At 45.1% G+C, this 25,048-nt stretch overlaps 1 protein-coding gene across 1 annotated transcript in view; it reads right to left on the reverse strand.

Annotated features, from left to right (window-relative positions):
• Window positions 1–25,048, reverse strand: part of GLMN (glomulin, FKBP associated protein) — a 394,839-nt gene that overhangs the window by 192,354 nt on the left and 177,437 nt on the right. The window contains exon 9 of the mRNA XM_078646323.1: window positions 21,484–21,586. Within this exon, the coding sequence (XP_078502449.1) occupies window positions 21,484–21,586 (103 nt within the window). The remainder of the gene's footprint in view (window positions 1–21,483; window positions 21,587–25,048) is intronic.

The raw sequence follows: 25,048 nt of genomic DNA on the forward strand, positions 1-25,048 counted from the left end.
AGGTAATTTTCTGCATTCCAAAAGGCAGGTATTTCAAAACTTTGGTCCATGAAACACAAATTGTCTGCCCACTGTACCATCATGCAACATCACCTATGAATGCGTGCCCTCATTCTACCCAATTCAGATATAGACCAAGTTAAATCATAAGAGTAACAGTTTCAGATTTAAAAAATACATATACAAAATGCAGAACGTTTGGCTCTTTAGATAAAACAGAATAAAAATGTTTTATTTGATAATAATGGGAAAATAAAAACGATCTTTTAGTTTTGGGTACTGTTTGGGGACTGTTACCTGAAGACACAGTTAAATTATCGGTGACCAGTCATTTAAACAGGGCTATTTCAGATTCATTCAGTTCTGAAAATGGTCGTCGTCAGAGAATCCATCGCCCTGGTGGGAGACTGACGAGGACCTGCATTTTAGTGTGGAATGTCACATCAAGCGGGTGCCCGAGGCTATTCAGTAGTTCAACATGTAGGTGCAAAAGTAGCGGAGACATCAGGGAGACGAGCAGCACCACGAAGTCCGTAGATCAGACATTCTTCGAGAAAGAATGCACACAGTTTCTTTGTTTCTCCAGACACACACATACATACATACCTTATCCGATACTGACCAGGAGAAGGCCAAAGTAGCAAAGGCTATGACCAAGTTAAAACGTACGTGGCCTTGATTAGTCCCGGGCAAAATATCCGCTACACTAGTGTAATCTCAGATAAACGCGCTATTATGTCAAGCAGAGTAATTATGTGCCATTCGGAGAAAAAAATTGGGGCAAGCGCATTGGAATGCCGAAAGAAGCTTTTAGGGGCGGGGGAGCGGATCCCTTTGAAGCACGGCCTCGCGGCCGTGAAAGAAGTGTGAAACAGCAGGGGTGTTAATTAGGGGGAGGAGAAGTGAGGCCGAGCGCGCTGGGGAAGCAACAGATGGCTTTGATGTGGACGCGCTTTCCGCTCCACTAGTTCACAGGAACTGTTCAAAATCCGCAATGGTTTCAGGCCTTGGATTGCCTACTATAATTCTCGACAACAAGCATTGCTAAAAGCAATGCTTTTAAGTCGAGACCTAAAAATGGCATCTGTAATCAAATGGATTCTACATTACAATACAGATAATGTCAGTGCACATGTAGCAGCGTTGCTATAGTAATAAAAAGCATTCCCTCCCTTGCATCGAGCCACTTGGCATTAATAACCGCACCCTATTATGGATGAGGGTGCTGAGGCAAAGAGGCCGTCAAGAGGAGCACTGACAGTGCACCACAATGAGGCGGCACACTGTGAGTACATCCCTTGAGGGCAGCCCTTTAAAAGTGGGAAACAGGGTCCCATGGGCTCCCCTAGCACTTCTCCATGCAGGTGCAGTCACTCACTGCACCTGCCTTCAAGGGATCTCGAGCCCACTTGAAAGTGCAGGTTGGGTGGCACCCGCACTGTGAAAGATGTAGCAGCTGTTACAAGCAGCTGCTCCATCTTACACTGATGTGCTGACCTCAAGGACCGCACAAGTTCGATCTGGGCTGGGGGCAGAGCCACAACAGTAATTGGGTGCAATGACCCAGTGTCCGCATGGTGCACCAATTTAAAGTTGTTTGAACCAATCTGAACTTATTTGTAGTTGCACTGCAGCAAAAACAGGGGAAGTGGCCCCTACTTATAACACAGCAGACAGAAACAGTCTACAGTCCTCCCCTCACATTTTACACTGTCAGTTGTTGCCTAAAGCCAAACCTTGGTATTACTCATACCAAAGGAGCGAGATCTGCCCTGGACACTCGACTGGCTTCTTTCCTGTGCAGAAGCACCGGGCACTTGGAAGACAGCAACGCCATTCGCTTATACTCGCATAATGTGATGAGCAAGAACCTCAAGCCCACACTGCAGAGGCAAGATGTACAAACAGTGTTTTCATGCAGAGAGGAACTTTGTGTCCAACCCTCGGTTTTCGAGTACAGGATGGCTGACACTCAGCATCAGAGGATTTCACAGATTCTCCTGAATCACAGATCCATATTCAGCTTGCATATCTCAAGCTGCTTCTCCCAGAATGCATTTAAAACCAAATAAATGTGCAACAAAAAACATCAAATCTCATTCTAAAGCAGGAATTACTAAAATCTTTACGTGATGCATTTATTTAATCTCGCTCCCTGGGACGGACTTGTCTGTAGGGGCAATCTGGCAGTGATAGAAGAGTTGGTATGATATCTCAGTATGTGGGGTAATATTCTGGTTGTGGGCCTGCTTTAGGGTCCGGTAAGCGTTTTTTAGAACTGTTGTTTTCTACTACAAACCTTACCTGCAACAAGCACAAATGCATACTGTCGCCCACACACCTTTGCAAGACACCTACACTGCTTACCTTCAGAAGCGAACAAGATTTCCAAATACGGGCACTTTCTGGCTATGGGGGACACTTTTATTTCACGGCCCAGGCCTACTTCTGTCCCTATCCGGCCCTGCTCGCTCTCATCATGAAAGAGTGTTTAATGTATTTCAAAGTGACATTTAAAAAACTCATAAATGGAGATTTGCCAGTGTCTGTTGAGAGCTGTTTGCATTATTTCATCAGCAAGGAGATGACGCTTGTGAAACAACATGCAGCCTCAAAATAAAAAGTATAAAATTAAGAATGAGGAAACTTTTCTTGATGAACCTAGTAATCAGCCGCAAGAAGGAAAATGTTTATATGCTGAAAAAATGCACACACTAAAGGGAGGTAGAATCCTCCCAGCTGAAACATGTCTTGTGCAGCTAATGATCACTAGCAACTACAGGCATAGAAGGGGAGAGTCTGGGAGGAGGTGCTGCCTTTGCAGCTGGAAAAAAATATTAAGAAAAGCATTGACAATGCAAATAGTTCTGACATATGAATGAAAGTGCCTCTTATGTCACTGATAGTGTTAGGCACTCAATAAGTCATCATAGATGTATTCTGTCACTCATTTTTGCACTCATGCATCCATTCCTTGACTCATTTTTGCATTCACCCTGTGACACAATCGCAACAAAACCCACAAAACTCTACAAAATATGCACAACAAATTTAAAGAATACAAGTAGAAAAAGAAAACCTGCTGCCATCTAAACACGTTTGGCATATGCTTGCAATAACGAAAGAACACATATCAGCGGGTGTGTATCTTTCAGAGGCATTGTAAATAGTCTATCATTTTTTTTAAAGTTCCAGCATGGCCTCCACATTTAGAACCCAAGTGTTAGTCAGAAAAAAGGGGGGGGGAGAGAAGGAGGAACAAAAGACTAGGTCGGCCTCCAGGGACGTAATCAAAACAGTAGGACCCAAAAATATTGGGTTCAGAGACCTAGCTTGTGTAATGGCCCCTGATCTAAATTAATCAGTACTGACCAAAAAAGAAAGAAAAAGTTCTTTCTAGTGTCCCCTCACTCACCGGGGTTTCCCCGCGGGGACATGCTTCATCATTGGGGCCATCCCAGTTCTCTACGAAAAGGGGCGTGCTGCGACTCACGGACTACGCAGGAGCACTTGATAGTGAAGGACTATGTGTGGTGCAAGTGAGAATGGTGGAGTGGGTGTGAGTGATTAAAAATACTGTGCTATTGGGCCTCAACAACTTTATTTAATGCTCCTAGGTAGGTATATTAAAAGGGGTGACACTGTATTTTAACCTGTAATGAAGGTTAAATCAGTGTTTGGTCGACATGTTTCAAGCTCCCCAAGCTTTTCTTCAGGACCATACAGGGACCAGCCCTGTATATGCCACTCCTATCAGTTCTTAAATTAAGGGTAAAAATATTGCATATATTACTAATACTTAACGCTGTTTATACTAAAACATGCGTATCATACATACGTTTTGTACTGTTTTGTTGTCTCTGTAAAAATAACAACACATGGTTAGTTGCAAACCCCCCCCATCTCGTAAATACGCTGAAGGGTTCCACATTTTTACCTTCATGCTGCATGCTACATTCTGTGGTGATTGTTTTGCCCCATATTGGAGCGTGCAGACTTTCATGTCCGGTGCTCAATACATAAAAATAGTGGCGATTGTGGTTTGTGAATTCACACATATAAACTACACAGGACTTAATATGACAGTAGACAAAAGACACACATAAAAGGAACATAGATCTTATCCCGATTTTAAAGATTGCATATTTACATTTTGTAAGCCTTATTCGCACTTCATGATCACTGGAGGGGGGCAGGGTCACTTAATGGAATCATTGCTGTCAAATGGAAAAAGCGATATTAGGCTTCTACCCTTACTCTTACCGCTTGTGTAGACGTGAGTCGGCAGGTCAGAGTTTTCCGTTTCTAAGACGGAAAAAAGATACTTACTTCCTTCGCGGTGAGACCGCACAGAAATACCTATGGGTTCCCCTCCGGACCGCATGTTACTGCGCGGTATGTCTGGAGTGATTATAAATCGTTGGCATTTCCGGGATGCGTATGGCCAGCACTAGACTGCGCGTAAAGCGCGGCCATCTTGCTAGTATGCTATTCATGCAATTTGTAAAGTTTTGATTGAAAAAAAGGGAAGAAAAGAATCGTTAAGTAGCGCGATTCACATCATAATTAAGTATACCATTAGAGGCAGTTTTTTCATTATAATTTGGCCTCAGTATAAAAAACGGTATTAAGAGACGGTATTGAGAGATCAAGTGTATACCAAAAATGAATTCTGCTTGTAATCTTCGTTAGGTTTGTCTGTACATAGAGTCGAAAGGTGTCTTTTGTTAATTTCGTATTTCACCCATTTTTATGGCTAAGGAGAAGGGCTCCGATATTTGCCATAGGTTACAGGTATTTACTACACGGAGTCTAAAATGCAGCGGCCATCTTGGAGAGGTTCTTTCTGAGTACCATGTTATAAAAAATCGGTCTGATCTCTAAAGTGTTCTTTATCTAGTGCATGGATCAATGGGCTCCCCTGTTTAATTACTGAATGCACCCAAAGGAATGTCATCGTTGAGTCCTTGTGAATCAGTTCGCAATTTAAAAACCCATCTTTGTTCTCGTTCGTGCAAAACCCTCTCAACATTCTCTTTGTTTTTGACGCACTCCAAAACTACCCAACTAAGGTCGTTTGGTGTATGATTTTTCTCTATGAAGTGATTCGTCATTCTGGTAGTGGCACGCTTACAGCGGATGTTGCTTCTGTGTTCCACGATGCGGGTACTCACCTTTCGCGTGGTCATGCCCACATAGTGTAGATTGCATACACAAGTTATTAGGTAAACCACCCCGCTTGTATTGCAATTTGAGAAATTGCGTAATTCCCATTTCGTGTTATCATTGAAGGTTACTGATTTTGTCATGGTAGTCAAATGGCACACACTGCAATTATTACAGGGATTCACCTCCTAATCAAGTATACCATTAGAGGCAGTTTTTTCATTATAATTTGGCCTCAGTATAAAAAACGGTATTAAGAGATGGTATTGAGAGATCAAGTGTATACCAAAAATTAATTCTGCTTGTAATCTTCGTTAGGTTTGTCTGTACATAGAGTCGAAAGGTGTCTTTTGTTAATTTCGTTTTTATGTGTGTCTTTTGTCTACTGTCATATTAAGTCCTGTGTAGTTTATATGTGTGAATTCTCAGACCACAATCGCCACTATTTTTATGTATTGAGCACCGGACATGAAAGTCTGCACGCTCCAATATGGGGCAAAATAATCACCACAGAATATAGCATGCAGCATGAAGGTAAAAATGTGGAACCCTTCAGCGTATTTACGAGATGGGGGGGTTTTTGCAACTAACCATGTGTTGTTATTTTTACAGAGACAACAAAACAGTACAAAACGTATGTATGATACGCATGTTTTAGTATAAACAGCATTAAGTATTAGTAATATATGCAATATTTTTACCCTTAATTTAAGAACTGATAGAGTGGCATATACAGGGCTGGTCCCTGTATGGTCCTGAAGAAAAGCTTGGGGAGCTTGAAACATGTCGACCAAACACTGATCTAACCTTCATTACAGGTTAAAATACAGTGTCACCCCTTTTAATATACCTACCTAGAAGCATTAAATAAAGTTGCTGAGGCCCACTAGCACAGTATTTTTAATCACTCACACCCACTCCACCATTCTCACTTGCACCACACATAATCCTTCACTATCAAGTGCTCCTGCGTAGTCCGTGAGTCGCAGCACGCCCCTTTTCGTAGAGAACTGGGATGGCCCCAATGATGAAGCATGTCACCGTGGGGAAACCCCGGTGAGTGAGGGGACACTAGAAAGAAATTTTTCTTTCTTTTTTGGTCAGTACTGATTAATTTAGATCAGGGGCCATTACACAAGCTAGGTCTCTGAACCCAATATTTTTGGGTCCTACTGTTTTGAACCCAAGTGTTAGCCATCTTGGAATAATAAAACACTTTAGACACCGGCATGCAACGTGAGATGCAGCTCAATGCAGGTTATATGAACAGCAAGCAAGTGACCCGTTAGCACTGACTGGAGAGTTGTTTACCATCTTAAGGAAAATTAAAGTAAAAAGATCAGAAGCGAAGACTTGAAAGGGCAACTATAAAAGGAGAACATTTTAAATTGCAGACCTGGACAAATGGGCCTAACAGTATAACACACTAATTTTGAATTGGATGTACATATGTGATCAGAAAATGAAGCCATTCACAAGGCAAGAGAGCCAACGACTGATAAGGACTGAACCATTACACCATACAGTATGCTGTCAAGGATGGAAGCAGACTGAATGACATTCAGACTGACCAATGGCAGGACAGAGCTGACCCAAAGGCCCTCTATGTGCCTATAAATACAAATATAAGGATTTTCTTTGTTACAAGATCGTGGCAAACAGCTGTGAAGACTAAGAAGAGATTCAAGCAAAAATTATTACAGGGCAAATCTTTTCCCCCTAAGGTTTGTCAGAGGCAGTACACAACACCAAATTCCTTCCCTACAAAGACAATGTGTGAGGTTTCATTTACCAAAATACCTATTTGTAGGATTTAAACAGCAATAATAATCCACCTTTAAATGCCTATTGACTTTAACATTATAATTTGTACAGTCAATACGCCTGTCCTACTATGTTTATCATAACTTTCCATACGCAACAGATCACATCTATAGCATCGGAAATGTTTTCCAACTAAACCAATTTAGGCCTTTAGCTAGTATTATTGGCTTGTCACCATAACCAACTTAGACCTACTATGTTGGTTATAAGCCTTCGTTCAAGGCCATCATCAGGTATACCATAATAAAATTACAAATATGTACCAAATGCAGTTGTCAAACCAATAGGAAATTCCTACTCTCAGTGCCTAATAAGGATTACCATAGGGCAAATAATCTATGCCCATATTTTGTTTGGGTGAGTCATCAACACCAAAACCCTTGCCTACTAAGGTAATCTGTGAGAATCTATGTAACAAAATACCTGCCTCAAGGCATTAGCAGTGTGATAACAATACACACTTCAATACATGCCCCTCACACTAAGTGAGGCCTAATTACATTGTCATAACTTTCTTTTATAACCAGATCACACTTACGTGCTCCAGCCTTTACCAATGGCTTGACACTGTGAACAACACAGGCCTACTGAAGTGTGCATACACTGCCAAACATCTTGCATACAGTCATAAATGTACACATGCATACAATTTTACAGATGGATTTGAACTGGTGAATGGTCTGAAATGCCTCTAGGTAAATGTATTATCTCCAGGAGTCTTCCCAGGGTCGCCGCTAGTGTAAATATAGTCTCTCTTCGAGAGACTATTGTGGACTCCAGAGTGGAAAGTGTACTGCCGTTCAAAGGGGTATCTGGAACGCCAGACATCTACGAGTCCCATCAAGTCTATAAATCCCTTCAAGGCATGGTTTGTGCTGGTGGGTTCTCTAGGGGGTTTGCGGTCTATGGTAACGTCCATCGCAGCATTGAAGTCACCACCTATGATCAGCTCTCCCTGTGGGAGGGTCAGCAGAAATGTGCCCAAATCATGAAAAGCTGTCTGGTGAAGCGTGGGTGGAATGTAAACCAAGACTAAATTATGAGTTCTCCCCTCCCACTGACATGCTATTGCGGCTAAACGGCCCAGTCATCAGTCCACGATCCCTGGACAATCAGGGGAAAGCTCTTATGTAACAGTATCCCCACGCCCCGGAAGCCAGAATTGAGTGCAGAGTGGGCTACCATCTTAAATCCCCAGCAGACCATGCAGAGCAACATTGAACAATAAGCAGTGCCTTCTGGCAATTTGTGGACCATCAACAACAAAACGGAACAAAAATCCCCTAACTGCACCCCAATCCCCTTCCCCCTCCCTGCCTCGCAGTACTAGAACTACCCACCTCCCCAACTGAGCAGAGTGCTTCAATCCCCAAACTTGTACCATGTTAAGTGGGGGTGAGTCTGTAAATGACCACCGGAAACCCCCCTAGGGATGTACATGCTGTCACGGTAAGTAGTATACATAGCCCGCTCATTTATTTATAAAGTTTTATATAGCCCGAACTTGATCACGAAGGATATCAGAGCGCTTTACAATTTGAGGCAAAGGTAAAAAAATCAAAACATTAGTCTAACATGGGGAATCTAACAACTGTAAGGAGCGCCCACCCACGCCCCATCCCCTGACTTTTTTACTAACGTCTCTGTACAACTTGACCAGCTCCAAAGCTGCACGATCCTCATTAGGGGGGCAACTTCAACCTTACTCTGAATCCAGCAATACAACAGGCACTGGACACATTACCAAACCGCAGTCCCTCCAAACACTCACTACACTTCAAAATTCTAATCTCCTTGTGGACTCTTGGTGTTCTAAACAGGGCTCCGACAGGAATTATACCTTTTTCTTTGCCCCACACGGGTCTTGGTCACGTTTTGACCACTCGTATGTCACCTCAAACCTGATGCTAACCCTCACAAATATCGAACATCTCCCTAGAATGCTATAGGCCCATTCACCTGTCCTCCTTACTCTGTGGCTTCCCAAAGCTTTATTGCCCAAGGCCCCATGGCGCTTTCCGTCTAACTATTGGACTCTTTGGATCTGTAATACGAGATGCTATAGCGGAGTAGTTTCAACTGAACATTGGCACTGTAGAACACAATTCTATGCTCTGGGGTGCTTGTGCCGGTCCAGGGAGGACCGGACTTGACAGTTCGGTCTGGACTGTTCCCATGAGGCACAGGGTCAAGACTGATTTGCATATGGCCAGGTTTAAACTGGGGTGGCATGGTGAGCAAAAGAATGATCGATTTGACCCAGATCTCTTGACTGGGGGTGAATGTTTTGATTTGTTCTGCATTCCATCCATCAATTGTGTCTCTTTTGCGTTCTCGCTCTAAGTGCGCCGGGTATACCCAGATGTGGGTCCCGGGCTCACTATACCACTAGATTTAAGCTATCCTGGCTAATGAGGGGTGAAACCCCAAAACCGGTCCTAGGATTCTTGTTTACGGTCCAGGGAGGGCCTGGCTTGGCAGTTCAGGCTGGACTGTTCCCATGAGGCACAGGGTCAAGACTGATTTGCATATGGCCAGGTCTAAACTGGGGTGGCATGGTAAGCAAAAGAATGATGGATTTAACCCAGATCTCTTGACTGGGGGTGAACGTGTTGATTTGTTCTGCATTCCGTCCATCAATTGTTTGTCTTTTGCTTTCTCGCCCTAAGTGCGCCAGGTATGCCCAGACGTGGGTCCAGGGCTCACTGTGCCACTGGAATTAAGCTATCCTGGCTGAAGAGGGGTGAAACCCCGAAACCGGTCCTAGGATGCCTGTTTCCAGTCCAGGGAGGACCTGGCCTGGCAGTTCGGGCTGGACTGTTCCCATTGGGCGCAGGGTCAAGACTGATTTGCATATGGCTGGATCCAAACTGGAATGGCATGGTGCGTAAAAAAAAATGGATTTAGGCCCAGATCTCTGTACTGGGGTAAATGTATGACATTGTTCTGTATTCTGTCCATCAACAGTTCTTTTTGCATTTGTCACGCCGAGTGGGACGGGTATGCTCAGAAGTGAGTCCCTGCTCTAAATGCCGCTGGAATCAAGCTATCCTGGCTGAAGACGGGTGAAACCCCGAAACCGGTCCTAGGATGCTTGTTTCCAGTCCAGGGAGGACCAGGCCTGGTAGTCCAGGCTGGACTGTTCCCATTGGGCGCAGGGTCAATCCTGATTTGTATATGGCTGGGTCCAAACTGGAATGGCATGGTGAGCAAAAAAACGATGGATTTAACCCAGATCTCTTGACTGGGGGTGAATGTGTTGATTTGTTATGCATTCCGTCCATCAATTGTTTGTCTTTTGCTTTCTCGCCCTAAGTGCGCCAGGTATGCCCAGACGTGGGTCCTGGGCTCACTGTGCCACTGGAGTTATCCTGGCTGAAGAGGGGTGAAACCCCGAAACCGGTCCTAGGATTCGTGTTTCCGGTCCAGGGAGGACCTGGCTTGGCAGTTCGGGCTGGACTGTTCCCATGAGGCACAGGGTCAAGACTGATTTGCATATGGCCAGGTCTAAACTGGGGTGGCATGGTGAGCAAAAGAATGATGGATTTAACCTAGATCTCTTGACTGGGTGAATGTTTTGATTTGTTCTGCATTCCGTCCATTAATTGTGTGTCTTTTGCTGGGATGCATTTTAAAGCAAATATTAGAGGAGTATGAAACATGTGGGTGTTCTGTGATATATACGCGGGGAGCTCGTAGCGGTTGAACAGGCACTACAGGACTTAGACATGCAAGCGTACGCCCAGGATTCCACTTCATGCCTATGCAAATGGCAGTCTCAAATACAGGACTTTCAAGATTTGGCAGCCCAGGAACCTAAATACATTAGTAAATATGCACGAGCCCACTCTTGCGGTGAGGGTTATCGCCCAGGTCGAACACTGGCCAATATATTGTGTCCCTCCTATCAAACATCATTGATTATGCGCCATCAACTGGATGATGGTTTTATAATTGACAGCACTGATGTTATAGCTACTACTTTTCTTGACTATTACAATTTGCTGTTTTCATACTGCCGTGATATTACTGCAGAAGCAATAGCAGATTATCTGGCGGAGGTAGCCATGATATGGTCAGATACTGGACAACAATCATTTCTTGCATCCCCTATCTCCTGTGACGAGATTATACAGGCCATTGATGATTTAAGCAGTAACCAAGCCCCTGGCCTGGATGGCTTTACTGGAGCTTTCTATAAAGCAGAGCTAGCCCACCACCTACTTGAAGTTAATGCGTAATCACTCACAAGGGGCAGCCGTCCAGCATCAATGCGTGAAGCGGTCATAACTCTGGTACTAAAACCAGGCAAGCCCCCGGACTGATGCACCTCTTACAGGCCATTATTACTGCTGAACCATGACAATAAGTTACTGGCTAAGATTCTTGCCCCGCTCGTCTCTCTTTGCTAATGAGCCAAATAGTATCCCAGATGCAACTGGGATTTATCCCAGACCGCTCCACATCCATAAATTTGAAGACCATATTCGCTGTTCTCGACCAGATAAATCCAGAGCTTTCTGCTGTGGCAGTCCTGCTCAATGAAGAAAAAGCGTTTGACTCGCTTGAATGGCCTTTTCTATTTGGCACACTGAAGTTACAATAATATGTGAGATTCAATGTAACGAAACCGCTATACGTAGGCTTTAATATAAAGCAATAACTATCAACACATTCATGCCCATTGACTATAACATATGTTTTTAACAATAAATATGTCAAGCCTAGTGCTTTTCATAACAGATCAGGTCTGTAACCATGATCATTGGCTTACCACCATAGCCACCTCAGTCCTGTCTGCCAGAAGCGAAAAGTTGAATACAAGCAGTCTTTTTAATGAAAGCACACAAATTCAACCCAATGTACACATACGAACCAACATGTGGATGGAGCCTAAGCCAGTCTCCCAGTATTACTCTGAAAGTTATTTTTTTGTATGTCACAAAGTTCACATCACAGACGCACTGTCCAGCCAGACCTAAAAAACATGTAGATATAGCCCTGGGCATGTAAACACAAATGAGAGGGTGCTGGGACTGCAATAGTTTCCAATTGGCTGCCCTCCTTCCATCGGTGCAGCTGCCAGACAAAAACAAACACCATACATTTTATAGTTGTATAAACCACTTTAACAACATTAAAATGTCATCAGTGTGCCCCTGAAAGTTTTAGCTCAGGCATCTGGCTAAATTAATAAAATGCAAGAAGGGCAAAAAACATTTTTGTGGAAGCACACATCAATCAAAACATATACTTCTTACTACCAACATGTGAGCAGAGGGCAAAGCAGAGTACTCTCCAGTGCTCGGTCAACCCAAATCATAAAAAAAAAATATTTTTTCCCCTCAAGCCCTGGCACTGAAGTGCACTACTTAAGGTGGGGGTGACCATGTTGTGCACAGGAAAAATGTAGTCACTGTCAGCGAGTGTGGGTTAACCCATTGCCTTAGGCTTTTTATTGCAGTGGGCGGAAACAAAACTTGAATGGCACTACACAAGACCAACTGGTGACTACAAGCCCTATTTATTGAAGCAAGCATGCATTTTTAAAGATAAATAAAAAAAAACATTAAAAAAAAGTCTTGGCTAAAACCAGACCTAAAAAGGAAAAGGAGACAAGACCTTCAATTATTGGCAAATCAGAGCAATCTTGCATAGAAGACTATCCCATGTTGAAATGTCCCGAAATGTCTTTAAAAAGTGCACTGGGACATTCATAATAACATTGAATGAAGTAGTAAAGAGCAGGTTTGTAAATAAAATGGTTGTATTCAACTGATACAAAGATGCAAAGTTAATGCAGAAGCTATATACATGAATAAATCCATGCACGTCGGATTTTTCATGCGTGGAATGAATCTAAAATAACATGTCTAGCCTCTACGCGGAAAACATTATATTTTTTGTCACCCGGCCCCTCTCCTTACTCCCTGCCATCATCTCAGAGCTGGATGCGTTCGGGTCTATATCAGGCTTCAAGATAAACCTGCTGAAATCACAAATCTTTAATCTTACCATCCAACCAGACAGAGCAAGCCTTACGCACACAGTACGCCTTTCAATGGGTAGAAGCAGATTTCCCATACCTAGCAATAGTATTGACCCGGAACCTCCAGAAAACCGTACATGCCAACTACTCTAGACTCAGGGCCTCAATCCGTGAGGACCTGGACCAGTGGCAGCTCCTTCCTCTAACTCTGCTAGACAGGATAGCCGCAGTGAAGATGAATGTCCTACCATGGGCCCTTTTCATCTTCCAGACGCTTCCTTTCCCCCCCCCCCCTCACCCAGTGGAGTTGAGTCAGCTCCAACGTGACATAGATCCCTTCATCTGTGACATAGATCCCTTCATCTGGGAAGGGATAAAACCCAGACTGCAGTAACAATTATTGCAACGTACTAAGCTGGAGGGGAGTCTAGGAGTTCCGAATGTCTTGCGGTACTTCCAAGCAGTCCAATTGAGATATATGATAGAATGGAACTGCCCAATGACAGAGAAGCACTGGGTCTACGTGGCCCATAGATCTTGGGGACTCTACTCATCCCCGGCTACTAGCCCTACATTAAAAATCTGGAACAGGGTGGTAAGCACAGCTGGGCTCTCATTATTCCCCTCCCCGATGACCCCATTATTAGCAAACCGGAGTTTCCTCACGTGTTATCACCGGGTGTCGCTAAATGCTGGCTGGCGGGTGGCTGTAAGAGGATCGTCTGACTCTTCGACCACTCCGGCCCTATCCCTTTTGACCAACTTAAATTACAAAACTTTCTAGAGGAACGTGACAGGTTCCCCCATACCCAACTCACTCACTGGCTGCTCAGCCCGGATATGCACCCTAAAGCAAGCAGACCTTTGGAAAATTGTTGTTCCTCAAAATTGACGACAAGAAACGGACGAGCTTTGGCGTAATCTCTCCGACAAAGACTGGGAGACATATTCTATAGGACCCACCACACGGCATTTAATACAGGACACACCAAAACAGCTTATAAAATTAGCTCATACTGTTACTATACACCGGTGCGAATCCAGAAATGGAATACACTTTGCGATGGCCAGTGCTGGAGAGGCTGTGGCAACCCCGGTTCATAAGGGGGCAACATATAGCTATGGTCCTTAATGTTGCGCACAGGTAACTCTTGGCAAATTGGGGCTCAGACAATCTTCCAGATCATAGGCAATGGCTTCACAAACTATCGACACTGTTGGGTATGGAAAGACTCTCGATGGCCGTCAATGCTGATCCCACGCTCTAAGCGAAAATCTGGTACCCGTTTCTCACCATCCTGTCTACAGAGTTCAGGGAACTGACCTGCCCTATGTACTTGCGTATTCTTAAGCTACTACTGCCTGAACAAGGGGAAGTTAAGGCACTATTATCACCATTGCAATCCTACACACTTTCAATGGCCTCGCTGGAAGGGAAGAGGGTGGAGAGTGGAAGGGAGGGGGTTTCTTGTTCATTTATATGTTCTGTTACACCTTTTTTAATTTGATTTCTCCGTAGGATTGCAAAGTCTACCAGGCACTTGGCAACAACATACCAAGGCCATGGTTCGCTCTAAGCGAAAATCTGGTACCCGTTTCTCACCATCCTGTCTACAGAGTTCAGGTAACTGACCTGCCCTATGTACTTGCGTATTCTTAAGCTACTACTGCCTGAACAAGGGGAAGTTAAGGCACTATTATCACCATTGCAATCCTACACACTTTCAATGGCCTCGCTGGAAGGGAAGAGGGTGGAGAGTGGAAGGGAGGGGGTTTCTTGTTCATTTATATGTTCTGTTACACCTTTTTTAATTTGATTTCTCCGTAGGATTGCAAAGTCTACCAGGCACTTGGCAACAACATACCAAGGCCATGGTTCTCTCAGCCATGCCTGATAACTCAGACACTAATATGGCACTTGATTGACCTTCACCCTTTGTCCTCCACACGCCAATCTAGGTTGTACGCGACAAGCTGTGTATCCTCCTCTTAGCTTGTGACTAGCACCTTTTTGAATCACGGTCTGCCTTTTAACATGTATATGACTACTGCGGCAGGCCCTAATTAGTGTCAATAAAAAGATTCGATCCTTTCAATTTTTTGGTTGGTTGACATATTCCCCCAAGCATAATCCTTTATTAGATCACATCAATATCAAAATACCAGAATTCCTAGACAAAATACATAAAACCAGAGATTACTAAAGAGAGCCACAGTGTGCATATATTCCCTTTAACATTTAATTTTAAACAAATCACAGATTAATTTCCTGTGGACTTCCAGCATTTCTCAAATTTTATTATAGACCCTAATCTTAAAGCATACCATCTCTTCAGCTCTTTAACTTTATGAAGTTTAGCCCTCCAGGCTTGGAAAGTGGGTACAGTATTACTTCGCCAATTGTGTAGAATTAATGATCTTGCCACCAGGGGCGATATAAATAACCTTTCCTCTTGTACTTTCGCCATTGTTACGCTTGGAGAGCATCCCAGAACCGAAATATATTTGTCAATAGTTAATGCTTGACCTGTTGTCGTTCTGAGATATTTCTAAATTTCTTCCACAGTTGCTGGATCTTTGGGCAATCCCAAACAATATGAGACCAAGTACCTCCTTCCTTCTCTGAGCAGCGAAAACACCTGTCCTCAATCTGGGGGTATATATTATGGAGAAATGATGGGGTCCTATATATTAACCATTATGTAGAAAATTGCATTCTTCTAAAATTGGCGCCTCTTATTGTTGTTACATTAAATGTATTTATTCTATTCCAGACCGCTCTAGGGATCTGGAAGCCTTCTTTCTTCTGAAATTTATCTAGGGCTTTTTCGTAGACAGCAGAAGATTTATTTTCATTAAAAAATTTCACCCAGGTGCTTACTGATCGCTTATCGGTTGTTTCTTGTATCGCTACGCTTAGTTTGGATCTTTCTCTCAGCGCTCTAGGGAAGCAGCCCAATCTCTATCTCCGGCCAATTTTTCCAGGACTCTGAGTTAAGAAAGTCTCTCACTTGCCTGTACCCATTCCCCTCACATTTCTTTAATACACCTGTTTGCAAGAACCTGACCTCCCCAGTCTATAGCAAAACACACAAGAGGATGGACAGAATGTTGCACAATGGCAAAACATTCACCCCCAGTCACAGATCTGGGTTTAATCCATCGTGGGAACAGTGCAGCCCGAACTGCCAAGCCATGTCTTCCCTGGACCGGAATCAAGCATCCTAGGACCGGTTTCTGGCTATCATCCGTCTTCAGCCAGAATAGCTTGACTCCAGTGGCTTAGTGAGCACGGGACCCACGTCTGGGCATACCCTTCCCACATAGGGTGAACAGCAAAACACACAAGATGATGGACGGAATGTTGCACCATGGCAAAACATTCACCCCCAATCACAGATCTGGGTTTAATCCATCATTATTTTGCTCCCCAAGCCACCCCAGTTCAGACATGGCCATATACAAATCAGACTTGACCCTGTGCCTCATGGGAACAGTCCAGCCCGAACTGCCAAGCCATGTCTTCCCTGGACGGGAATCAAGCATCCTAGGACCAGTTTCTGGCTATCAGCCGTCTTCAGCCAGGATAGCTTTGCTCCAGTGGCTGAGTGAGCACGGGACCCACGTCTGGGCATACCCTTCCCACAAAGGGTGAACAGCAAAACACACAAGATGATGGACGGAATGTTGCACAATGGCAAAACATTCACCCCCAGTCACAGATCTGAGTTTAATCCATAGTTATTTTGCTCGCCAAGCCACCCCAGTTCAGACATGGCCATATGCAAATCAGCCTGGACCTTGTGCCTCATGGGAAGAATCCAGCCCGAACTGCCAAGCCAGGTCTTCCCTGGACCGGAATCAAGCATCCTAGGACCAGTTTCTGGCTATCAGCCGTCTTCAGCTAGGATAGTTTGACTCCAGTGGCGTGGAGAGCACGGGACTCACGTCAGAGCATACCCGTCCCACTCGGGGTGACAAATGCAAAAACAACAGTTGATGGACAGAATACAGAACAATGTCATACATTCACCCCAGTACAGAGATCAAGGTCTAAATTCTTTTGCTACAAGAAACCCACCTACTGGGTACAAAGGCCCTGTGTCTGCAGCGTTATGGGTACCAGCAAGTCTTCCACGGCGGCTTCACAGGGGGGTCGAGGGGGTGGCCATTCTGGTGCATCGTAGAATCCCATAAGTTCACTCCAAACAGCGGGCTGACACGCAGGGGCGATACCTGTTTATCCGGTGCATGGTCGGGGAGGATCCTTTGGTACTGGGTTGCGTCTATGCCCCAGCCCCCCTACAGTGGTCGCTGGTTGAGAATTTTTTTACTGTGTGGGCGGACATACCTGACACGCTGTCAGTGGTGGGAGGGGACTGGAAAGATATTCTGGATGTGGTCAGGGATAGGCACAAAATTGGGCGGGGTCCGGGCAGTGGCCAATCCACAAAACTGCATGATATGGTAGTGGTCTTAGATTGGGTGGACACGTGGCGGCGCCTACATGGGGACAAGCAGGAATACACACATCTTTCACCAGTCCACAAATCCTTTTCCAGATTAGACTACATTTTTGTTCCCCGTGCAATGGCTGGAAGGGTCAGCGGAGATCTCCCTCGCGGGATCTCGGATCGCTCCCCAGTGTCCGTTGATCTCCGTATCGGCAGGGGGCGGCAGCCATTCCGTTGGCGCCTCTCGGTGTGGCACCTGCAGCAGGAGGACTACGGGAAGCACATGAGTGAGACTACTGCTAACTACCGTCGGGAATGTGGGATCGGTCTCCAGCGCCGGGACGCTGTGGGAAGCTTTGAAGCCCACCCTCCGGGGGGTGGACATTGCCTGGTGTGCCGCGGCTCATAAGCGACGTAGGGCGGAATTAGTGCGGGCCGAAGCAGAAATAGAGGCGCTTGAACGCCAGAGTCGGGTGGCGGGTGAGGGTTAGGCGGTGGGACAGTTGCTCCTGGCGCAACAGTCCTATGCAGCTCTTCTGTTGGATGAGGCACGGCAGGTCTGGCTGGCAACGCGCAGCAGAATATGTCAGTGGGGGAACAAGTCAGGTAAAATGCTACATCGGCTCTGTCAAGGCGCTTTCCATGCTCAGACCCTTCCGGGGATACTTGATGAGGCGGGAGCTCCGATTACGGACCCGAGGGCCCTGGCGGAGAGCTACGCTGCAAACTATGCAGACCTATATGCCCCACAGGAGTGCCTGCCGGAATATGTGGTGGACAAGTTCATAGCTGATTTGCCGTCTAACGCAGTGTCCTATGAGGTGCGCGATCGGTTGGAGCTCCCACTGACTGATGAGGAACTAGGCACAGTCCTGGGCGAGCTCAACTTTTGGAAGGCTCCCGGACCGGATGGGTTTCCAATTGAATTCTTTAAGCGGTATAACTTACAGCTAGCCCGTCAATACCGAGCGGCCCTGGAGGAGGCCTGGGAACAGGGTAGGCTCCCCACAGATTGGAGGCATGCGTAAGTGGTGGTATTTCATAAGCCAGGTCAGCCCCCGGAGCACCATACCTCCTACCGTCCCATTTCTCTCCTGAACGTGGAGTCCTAGCCAAAGCATTGGCTAACCGGCTCCTACCTCATATCTCAGTGCTTCTACACCCGGATCAGGCTGGGTTCATGCCCCAGAGGGCAACCAGGCACAATATACGGCGGGCGCAGGTGGCGATGGTGGCTGTCCGACAGACCGTGGAGCAGGCGGCATTCCTCTTGGCCGACATGGACAGGGCTTTCGACTCGCTGAGCTGGGTCTATTTGTTCGCACTGCTGCCCCGTCTTAATCTCGGCCCCCATTTCATGACCTACCTGACACTGTTATACACGGATCTGACGGCGTCAGTTCGGGTGGCAGGAGCGGTTTCTTCCAGTTTCTCTATCAGGCGCAGCACCAGGCAGGCTTGCCCCCTGTCGCCGTATTTATCCGCCCTGGCTATGGAGCCGTTGGCTGCGTGGATGCGCATAGATGCACAGCTAAGGGGATTTGAATGGGCGCCGGGGCTGCACGATAGCATTGCATTATATGCGGACAATGTCCTTTTTTTTCTTACGGATCTGTATAGAACGGGGCCGTGCCTCCTGCGGATAATGCAGATCTTCGGGGAATCATTGGGGTTATACATGAACCCCCGCAAATCCACGATGTGGGTGCTGGGGGAAGCGGACGAGGGTCGGTGATTAGGCATCCACACATTAGGTTGTGTTGGGGGGGCCTCAAATATCAGGTGTGTTTCTCTCGGAGGTGCCGGCCATCTCCTGGGAGCGGAATCTGGTGTCGGTATTGGAGCGAGTTCGTGCAGATCTCAACATCTGGTCGCGTATGCCTCTGACACTCTATGGCAGATCAGCAATTTTTAAGATGGTAGCCCTCCCTCGGCTGATTTAACAACTCCAGAATCACCCGTATCACATCCCGCCTAAATGGTTCCGGCTGATGAACTCTGTGCTCGGGCAGTTTTTGTGGGAGGGTGGAGCTGTGCGTGTAGCGCTGCGCACATGCTTCCTCTCCAGCTACTGCGGAGGGTTGGCGACCTCGGACATCCTTTCATACTATCAGGCCTCACACCTACTGGTCCTGAATGAGTGGTGGTATGGCGACAGGGGGGACCCGGCATATGCATTAGAACGCTATCTCATGGGGTCCCACACATTGCACACTATTCTTTACTCGGCGCCGCTGCGGGGCGCGCTGCCATCGGCCACGCGGGGGGTGTTTCAACTTTGGGGGCAGGCACTGCGCCGTATGGGGTGGTGGAATACCCTGATGGGGGAAACCCTCCTGTGGAACAATGGGCGATTGCCCAGCCTCGCGACGCTATAGGGCTTCAGGGGATGGGATGACATTGGAATCTCGACCCTGGGGGATGTTCTGAGGGGCACGACACTCAATCCTTTCAAGACCTACAAAAAGAATTTGGCATGCCTCGCTCCCAGTTCTTTCGGTACATGCACTGTCCCCCAGTCTAGCGGGACTAGAGTCTCTCCCCGAGTTTAGTCCACTAGAAGCAAAAGTGCTTATGGGGGACCTGGAGACAAAGAAGATGTCCCGAATCTATCAGTCCCTGGTTACGCATTGCTCCCCTATGCTGCAAAGGCTCTGGGAAGGCATGGGAGGAGGACGTGGGCGTGCTTGAGGAGGATTGGAGGAAGGCTTTGGCCGCCGCCAGGGGAGAGACCATAGCAATGCGTCACCGTCTCATTCAATTTAAATATTTGCACAGGGTCTACTTCACCAGGGTTCGGCTGTGGTAGGTGGGACTGATTGCCTCACCGGAGTGCCTCCGATGTGGCCTGGAGGAGGGCGCGTTTCTGCCTACCGTCTGCTGTTGTGGTTTCCTGGATCGGTTCTGGAGGGGGGTCTTAGCCTGTCTATCGGAAGTGTTGGGGTGGGAGCTCCCACGTACGCCACAGTTTGCCCTGCTACACGTAATGGAGGGGGTAGGGTGCAATGTGTATAAAAGACATCTGATGCAGCTTGGCCTCACTTTGGCAAAAAGGGACATAGCCAGGGCGTGGAAAGATCTACGGGCCCAGTCTGTAGCGGCGTTGAAAAATGGTCTGGACTTTAGTATGGAATTGGACAGCTGATCTTTGTTGCCAGGGGGTGCCTGCGAAAACACTATTAAATATGGAAACGCTGGGCAGACTATCGGGCCTGTGGCTAAAGCCTCCTGTTGTGACAGAAGATCTTCCGGGGGAGTGACCGATGGGTTGTGTGGCATTGGCTTGGTGTGGGGTGGGGGTGCTCAGGGGGCAGGTGTACATATGCACCTATTTATCTGTGCTATAATGGTTGTTTGTAGGTGGGACTCTGTGGACCTTGTGCGACTTTTGGGGAGGGTGTGGGGGAGTAGGGAGGTGAGGGGATGTTTGGGGGGACGACGATAGTTTCATATGCATAGCCTCATCATTTATTTGCTCATTTTTGTTTCAAATGAAAAGTCGATTGCCCTCTGGCTGATGTAATGTTTGATAATGCAGTTGTAGCCCTGCAACATATGTGCAGTCTGACAATAAAATACGTTTTTTTTTTTAAAAAGACAGGGGAGAGAGTATGTGACACAGTTTGCTGGACTAGGGGCAGCAGAAGTGTAGAGCACTCATACATTGTGCATTCGTCTGTCTCCAATGCTTTTTCACAGCCCTTCCTATTCACATTTGATGCGATGCTCTTTTCCATAGCTACACTCCAAAAATGCCTACATAAAAATTACCAAACATACAGGTTTTACTGTTTTAACTCATTCTTCATGTAAAGGCCAAACATCAAACAGAGGAATAGGGAGATAAAAGTAGGCTTCAGAGTTTATTAGTAACATCTCTGCATATCAAAATCACTGCAGCATCTTTAATCTATAACACTGGATATTCATGTACACCTTTACAAAACACACGGAATCCCTTTGACTATTTCTAGACCAAGCAGAGTCTTAATGGTGGATCTGTAGGTTTGTTTGGGAAAACCTGGCAAGATCAACAATTATTTTACTTACCAAAATGTCAGTAGCAAAGATTCTGAAGGGATGTTCATCTGTGTTTTCTGGTTGTTGATCCAGCTGTGCATTTAACAAAGGATATCTCAAGCATCTAAAACAACTAAAAAACAAAATACAATATTAAAATGTCATATTCAAGGAGCATTTCACCTCAAACGCTATACACAGAACATTTTTATACTGAATTATCTATTAAAAATTGGCACTCATTTTATTGAATCTGGAAAGATGGGATAGTGAACCAAGAATCTGCGTTCCGTACATCAGGAGAAAAAGGCGCTAAAATCTGTGTCCTATTTTACTGGACTAGGTGAGTCTGGCTGCCATTCTATACAGAACACTGCAAGCATTTGCCCTACTTATGAAGATGATTTTAAGTAATTTAAATGAAAAGCAATTGCTGATGATTCAACTTTACACCTTGCATGCTTTTTAAGTGTAATAATTTAAATTACACATTTGCCTCAACATACACATAGCAATACATACATTCTGAACAGAACAAATATGTTCTAATTGTACACATGGTGTACACCTCCCTCCTGCTTGTATTATTTTATTGCTGGAACATCTGTTGTAAGGGAGAATGAAAATCAATAATTCTGAGGCACAACAGTGCATACAGGCTGCCCGAAATCCTGAGCAAATAAAATGTATACAGTGAGCAATGACTGCAGAGGGTCTTTAGTCTTTAAGGTGGTTGTAACATTCCTCATTTTCAAGCATGCAGTCAATAAGGGGATCTGCTCTAACAGTCATGGGGCAAGTCATGGAGTAATTCATCTTGTCAAATATAATTAGGTTATCAAGTACTGGAAAATATTCCTAGACAAGTGTACAAAGGAAGAAGTCCCACCATCGAACTTTGCTGATTCCTTCATCATTTAGAAACATGAGTGAAGTGTGCAACGTTCGAGGGGATTGTTAGGTGTTAGGACAGAAGGTTCCTTAATTATTGCTACAACAAAAGAATACGGTTGATTGAAGGTTGAAAGTGTAAAATATTCGCTGGGCTGATTTCAGGGGCATCTGGCTTGAGCCTCCGCCGGAACAGGACACAGTACTGGATGTTTGAGCGTGCTGTGCCAGTGGCTATGTGTACACAAATTGCTGACATTGTATGGAACTGTGCCGGGGGGGGGGGGGCGAGGTTTGGGGGTGGGAGGAGTGTTGGGGGGGCGAGGGGGGGGGTTAATTGCATTCATTTTATACTTGTTTTGATGTCAAAAACTTGATGAATTGCAATGCGTTATGTACATTCAAATGGTTGGCAGTTGCCTCTGGGGAACAGAGCTCTGCGATTTCAATGTGATCTATCAATAAAATTTGTTTTTAAAAAAAAAGTGTAAAATATTGAATTATTTCACCCATGAATCTGACATTATGAACATCAGAGAGTGGGCTCAATCAAAGTTTGCTTTTAAAAAATAAACACAACGAAAATTAGTATAAGTTCAATCCTGTAAGGATACTCACATTGATATTGTGGTAGATATTTTACAACAATCACAGCCTGTTCCCGAACATGAAATATGCACTGAAACACTATTATTTTGTAAAGATACTATATAGGAAATATTTTAAAAACCTCATATGTAATGAAGAGACATATCTAGAGAGGTCTGTTAAGCTTCTATGTGACAAATCAGATTTAAGAAATCCCCTACATGCTTTTATAAGCTCCAAAAGGGGTAACAATATCATTATTCTGAGCAGTACTACCTCTTCCCCAACAGTCCCATTGGTAGCAGATGCTCAACTAAGCATGTTAAAATCCCTCTGCTCCCCCTCAGAATTGGCAATCTAAGAATATAGAGATGCAGGCGGAGCTTTTACAAAAAATGGCAAGTCGCATAGTGGTTACAGATTAAAAGTTGACCAGTTTGCTTGACGTAATATCTTGCGCGTTAGACAAATAATCTGACTCCAAAAAACTGCATGACATTCATACATAAAATTGCTTCTATCCTTGCCACTTTGCAAGACGTTACTAATGAAAAGAAGCCTAAAGCTTGCCCTTGAGTGACAACAAGAATTTCGAGCACACTATTAATAGTGGCCAAGAGGAATATAGCGCATATGTAGATGTCTGACCTGAGCCAGAATTTGGGAGACTGGAAGAGAGATCTGGATTCGTGTATGCGGGTTAAGAGTATGGATTATGTGGGAAGCGGCTGTCGGTCCAGGTGGACTAAAATATGTGGAAAGTGGAATGCATACTGGGTGGAACTATGTGAACCTATTGAGGATGCCACTCATGAAATTATGTAAAGGGAGGGACCTTGATTAAGTCGCTACATTGTGTGTTCTTGATAGCGCAATTGATTGTTGCTAGGTTCCCGCAATTTTGAACAGTTATCAATGTGTTCTTGTATCTTTGCATTGTGAATACAAACATCACCTGTCATCGAATTACTTTTTGTTATATTTTTTAAATAAAAAGATATGTTAAAAAAAAGAATTTCAAGCAGAGAATTTCAAGCACACTGAACCACGCTACAAACTGGTAAACATGGAAAATTAAACTAGGCTTAATTTAACTAATGTCGCCAGTCTACCTACAGTGAAAAATAAAACATTAAATGGTGCATATTCTCTACAAGATGAAGATCATTCTGAAAAGGCATTATCGAAAAAGCCTGAAAAAAGCTTAAAGAAATTCTTTAGACAACAACAAAATAGTGTGCCACAATCACTAAAGTTACAACAAAGAGTTGTAGGAAAAAATATAAATGGATCTAGCATAAGTAGAGTCATAGTACAAATAGCAGTTTATAAAACAACATACAATTCTGAGGATCTGTCTAAAAATAACAACTTCATTAGATAAAGTAGACCCCAAGACATCACTATTAAATCAGAAACCTTGATCATTCTTTTCCTTATCTTTAGGAATCTAATGGTAAAAGGTCATGAAAAGGATCATGCACCATCAAATAAACCTTCACATCTAATCAATCAAATCACTCACTCATACTTGTCCACAATAAAAGTAATCAGAGTCATGGTATAGTTTAAAATGTTTATTTTAACTAACGTGCTCTCTGGTACAGTACACGTGCCATTACTAGCAGCAAAATGCATAAACACATTATCGTCAGCACTGTCACAATTCCTTAGAATACAAACGGGGATATCATTTTATAAAGACAGTGGAAAAAGGGTTATTGGGCCTAACCACCTCATTGAAAATGTGTGGCGTTGAGGGAGGAGCTACGCGCGCATCCGAGATGGCCGCGTGAGCACAGGGCTCCAGAGTCCCTCGCTGCCCTCCGCATATATCCTGAAAGATATCCTGACTTTGACCACGGGTTCTTGAAGATGAACCTCAGCTGACACCTTAGCTGTTTTCAAAATTTCATTTGGACTTCGGGAACCGCAGATACGCCGATCGGAGTTTTGGAGGCCCGCCCTACGGCGACACCGGGAGCTGGCACACCAAGACGCCGGGGAGTAATTGAACAACAACGGCCTGAGGGGCTACCCTTGTTGCCCTGAGTGGACTTTCGGTTTCGTTTCTGGGCCTCTGCCTCCTCTGATTGCGTGATTGCCTCGCGCCCCC

Source organism: Lissotriton helveticus, chromosome 1_1, assembly GCF_964261635.1.
Source record: "Lissotriton helveticus chromosome 1_1, aLisHel1.1, whole genome shotgun sequence".
Taxonomy (NCBI): Eukaryota; Metazoa; Chordata; class Amphibia; order Caudata; family Salamandridae; genus Lissotriton; species Lissotriton helveticus.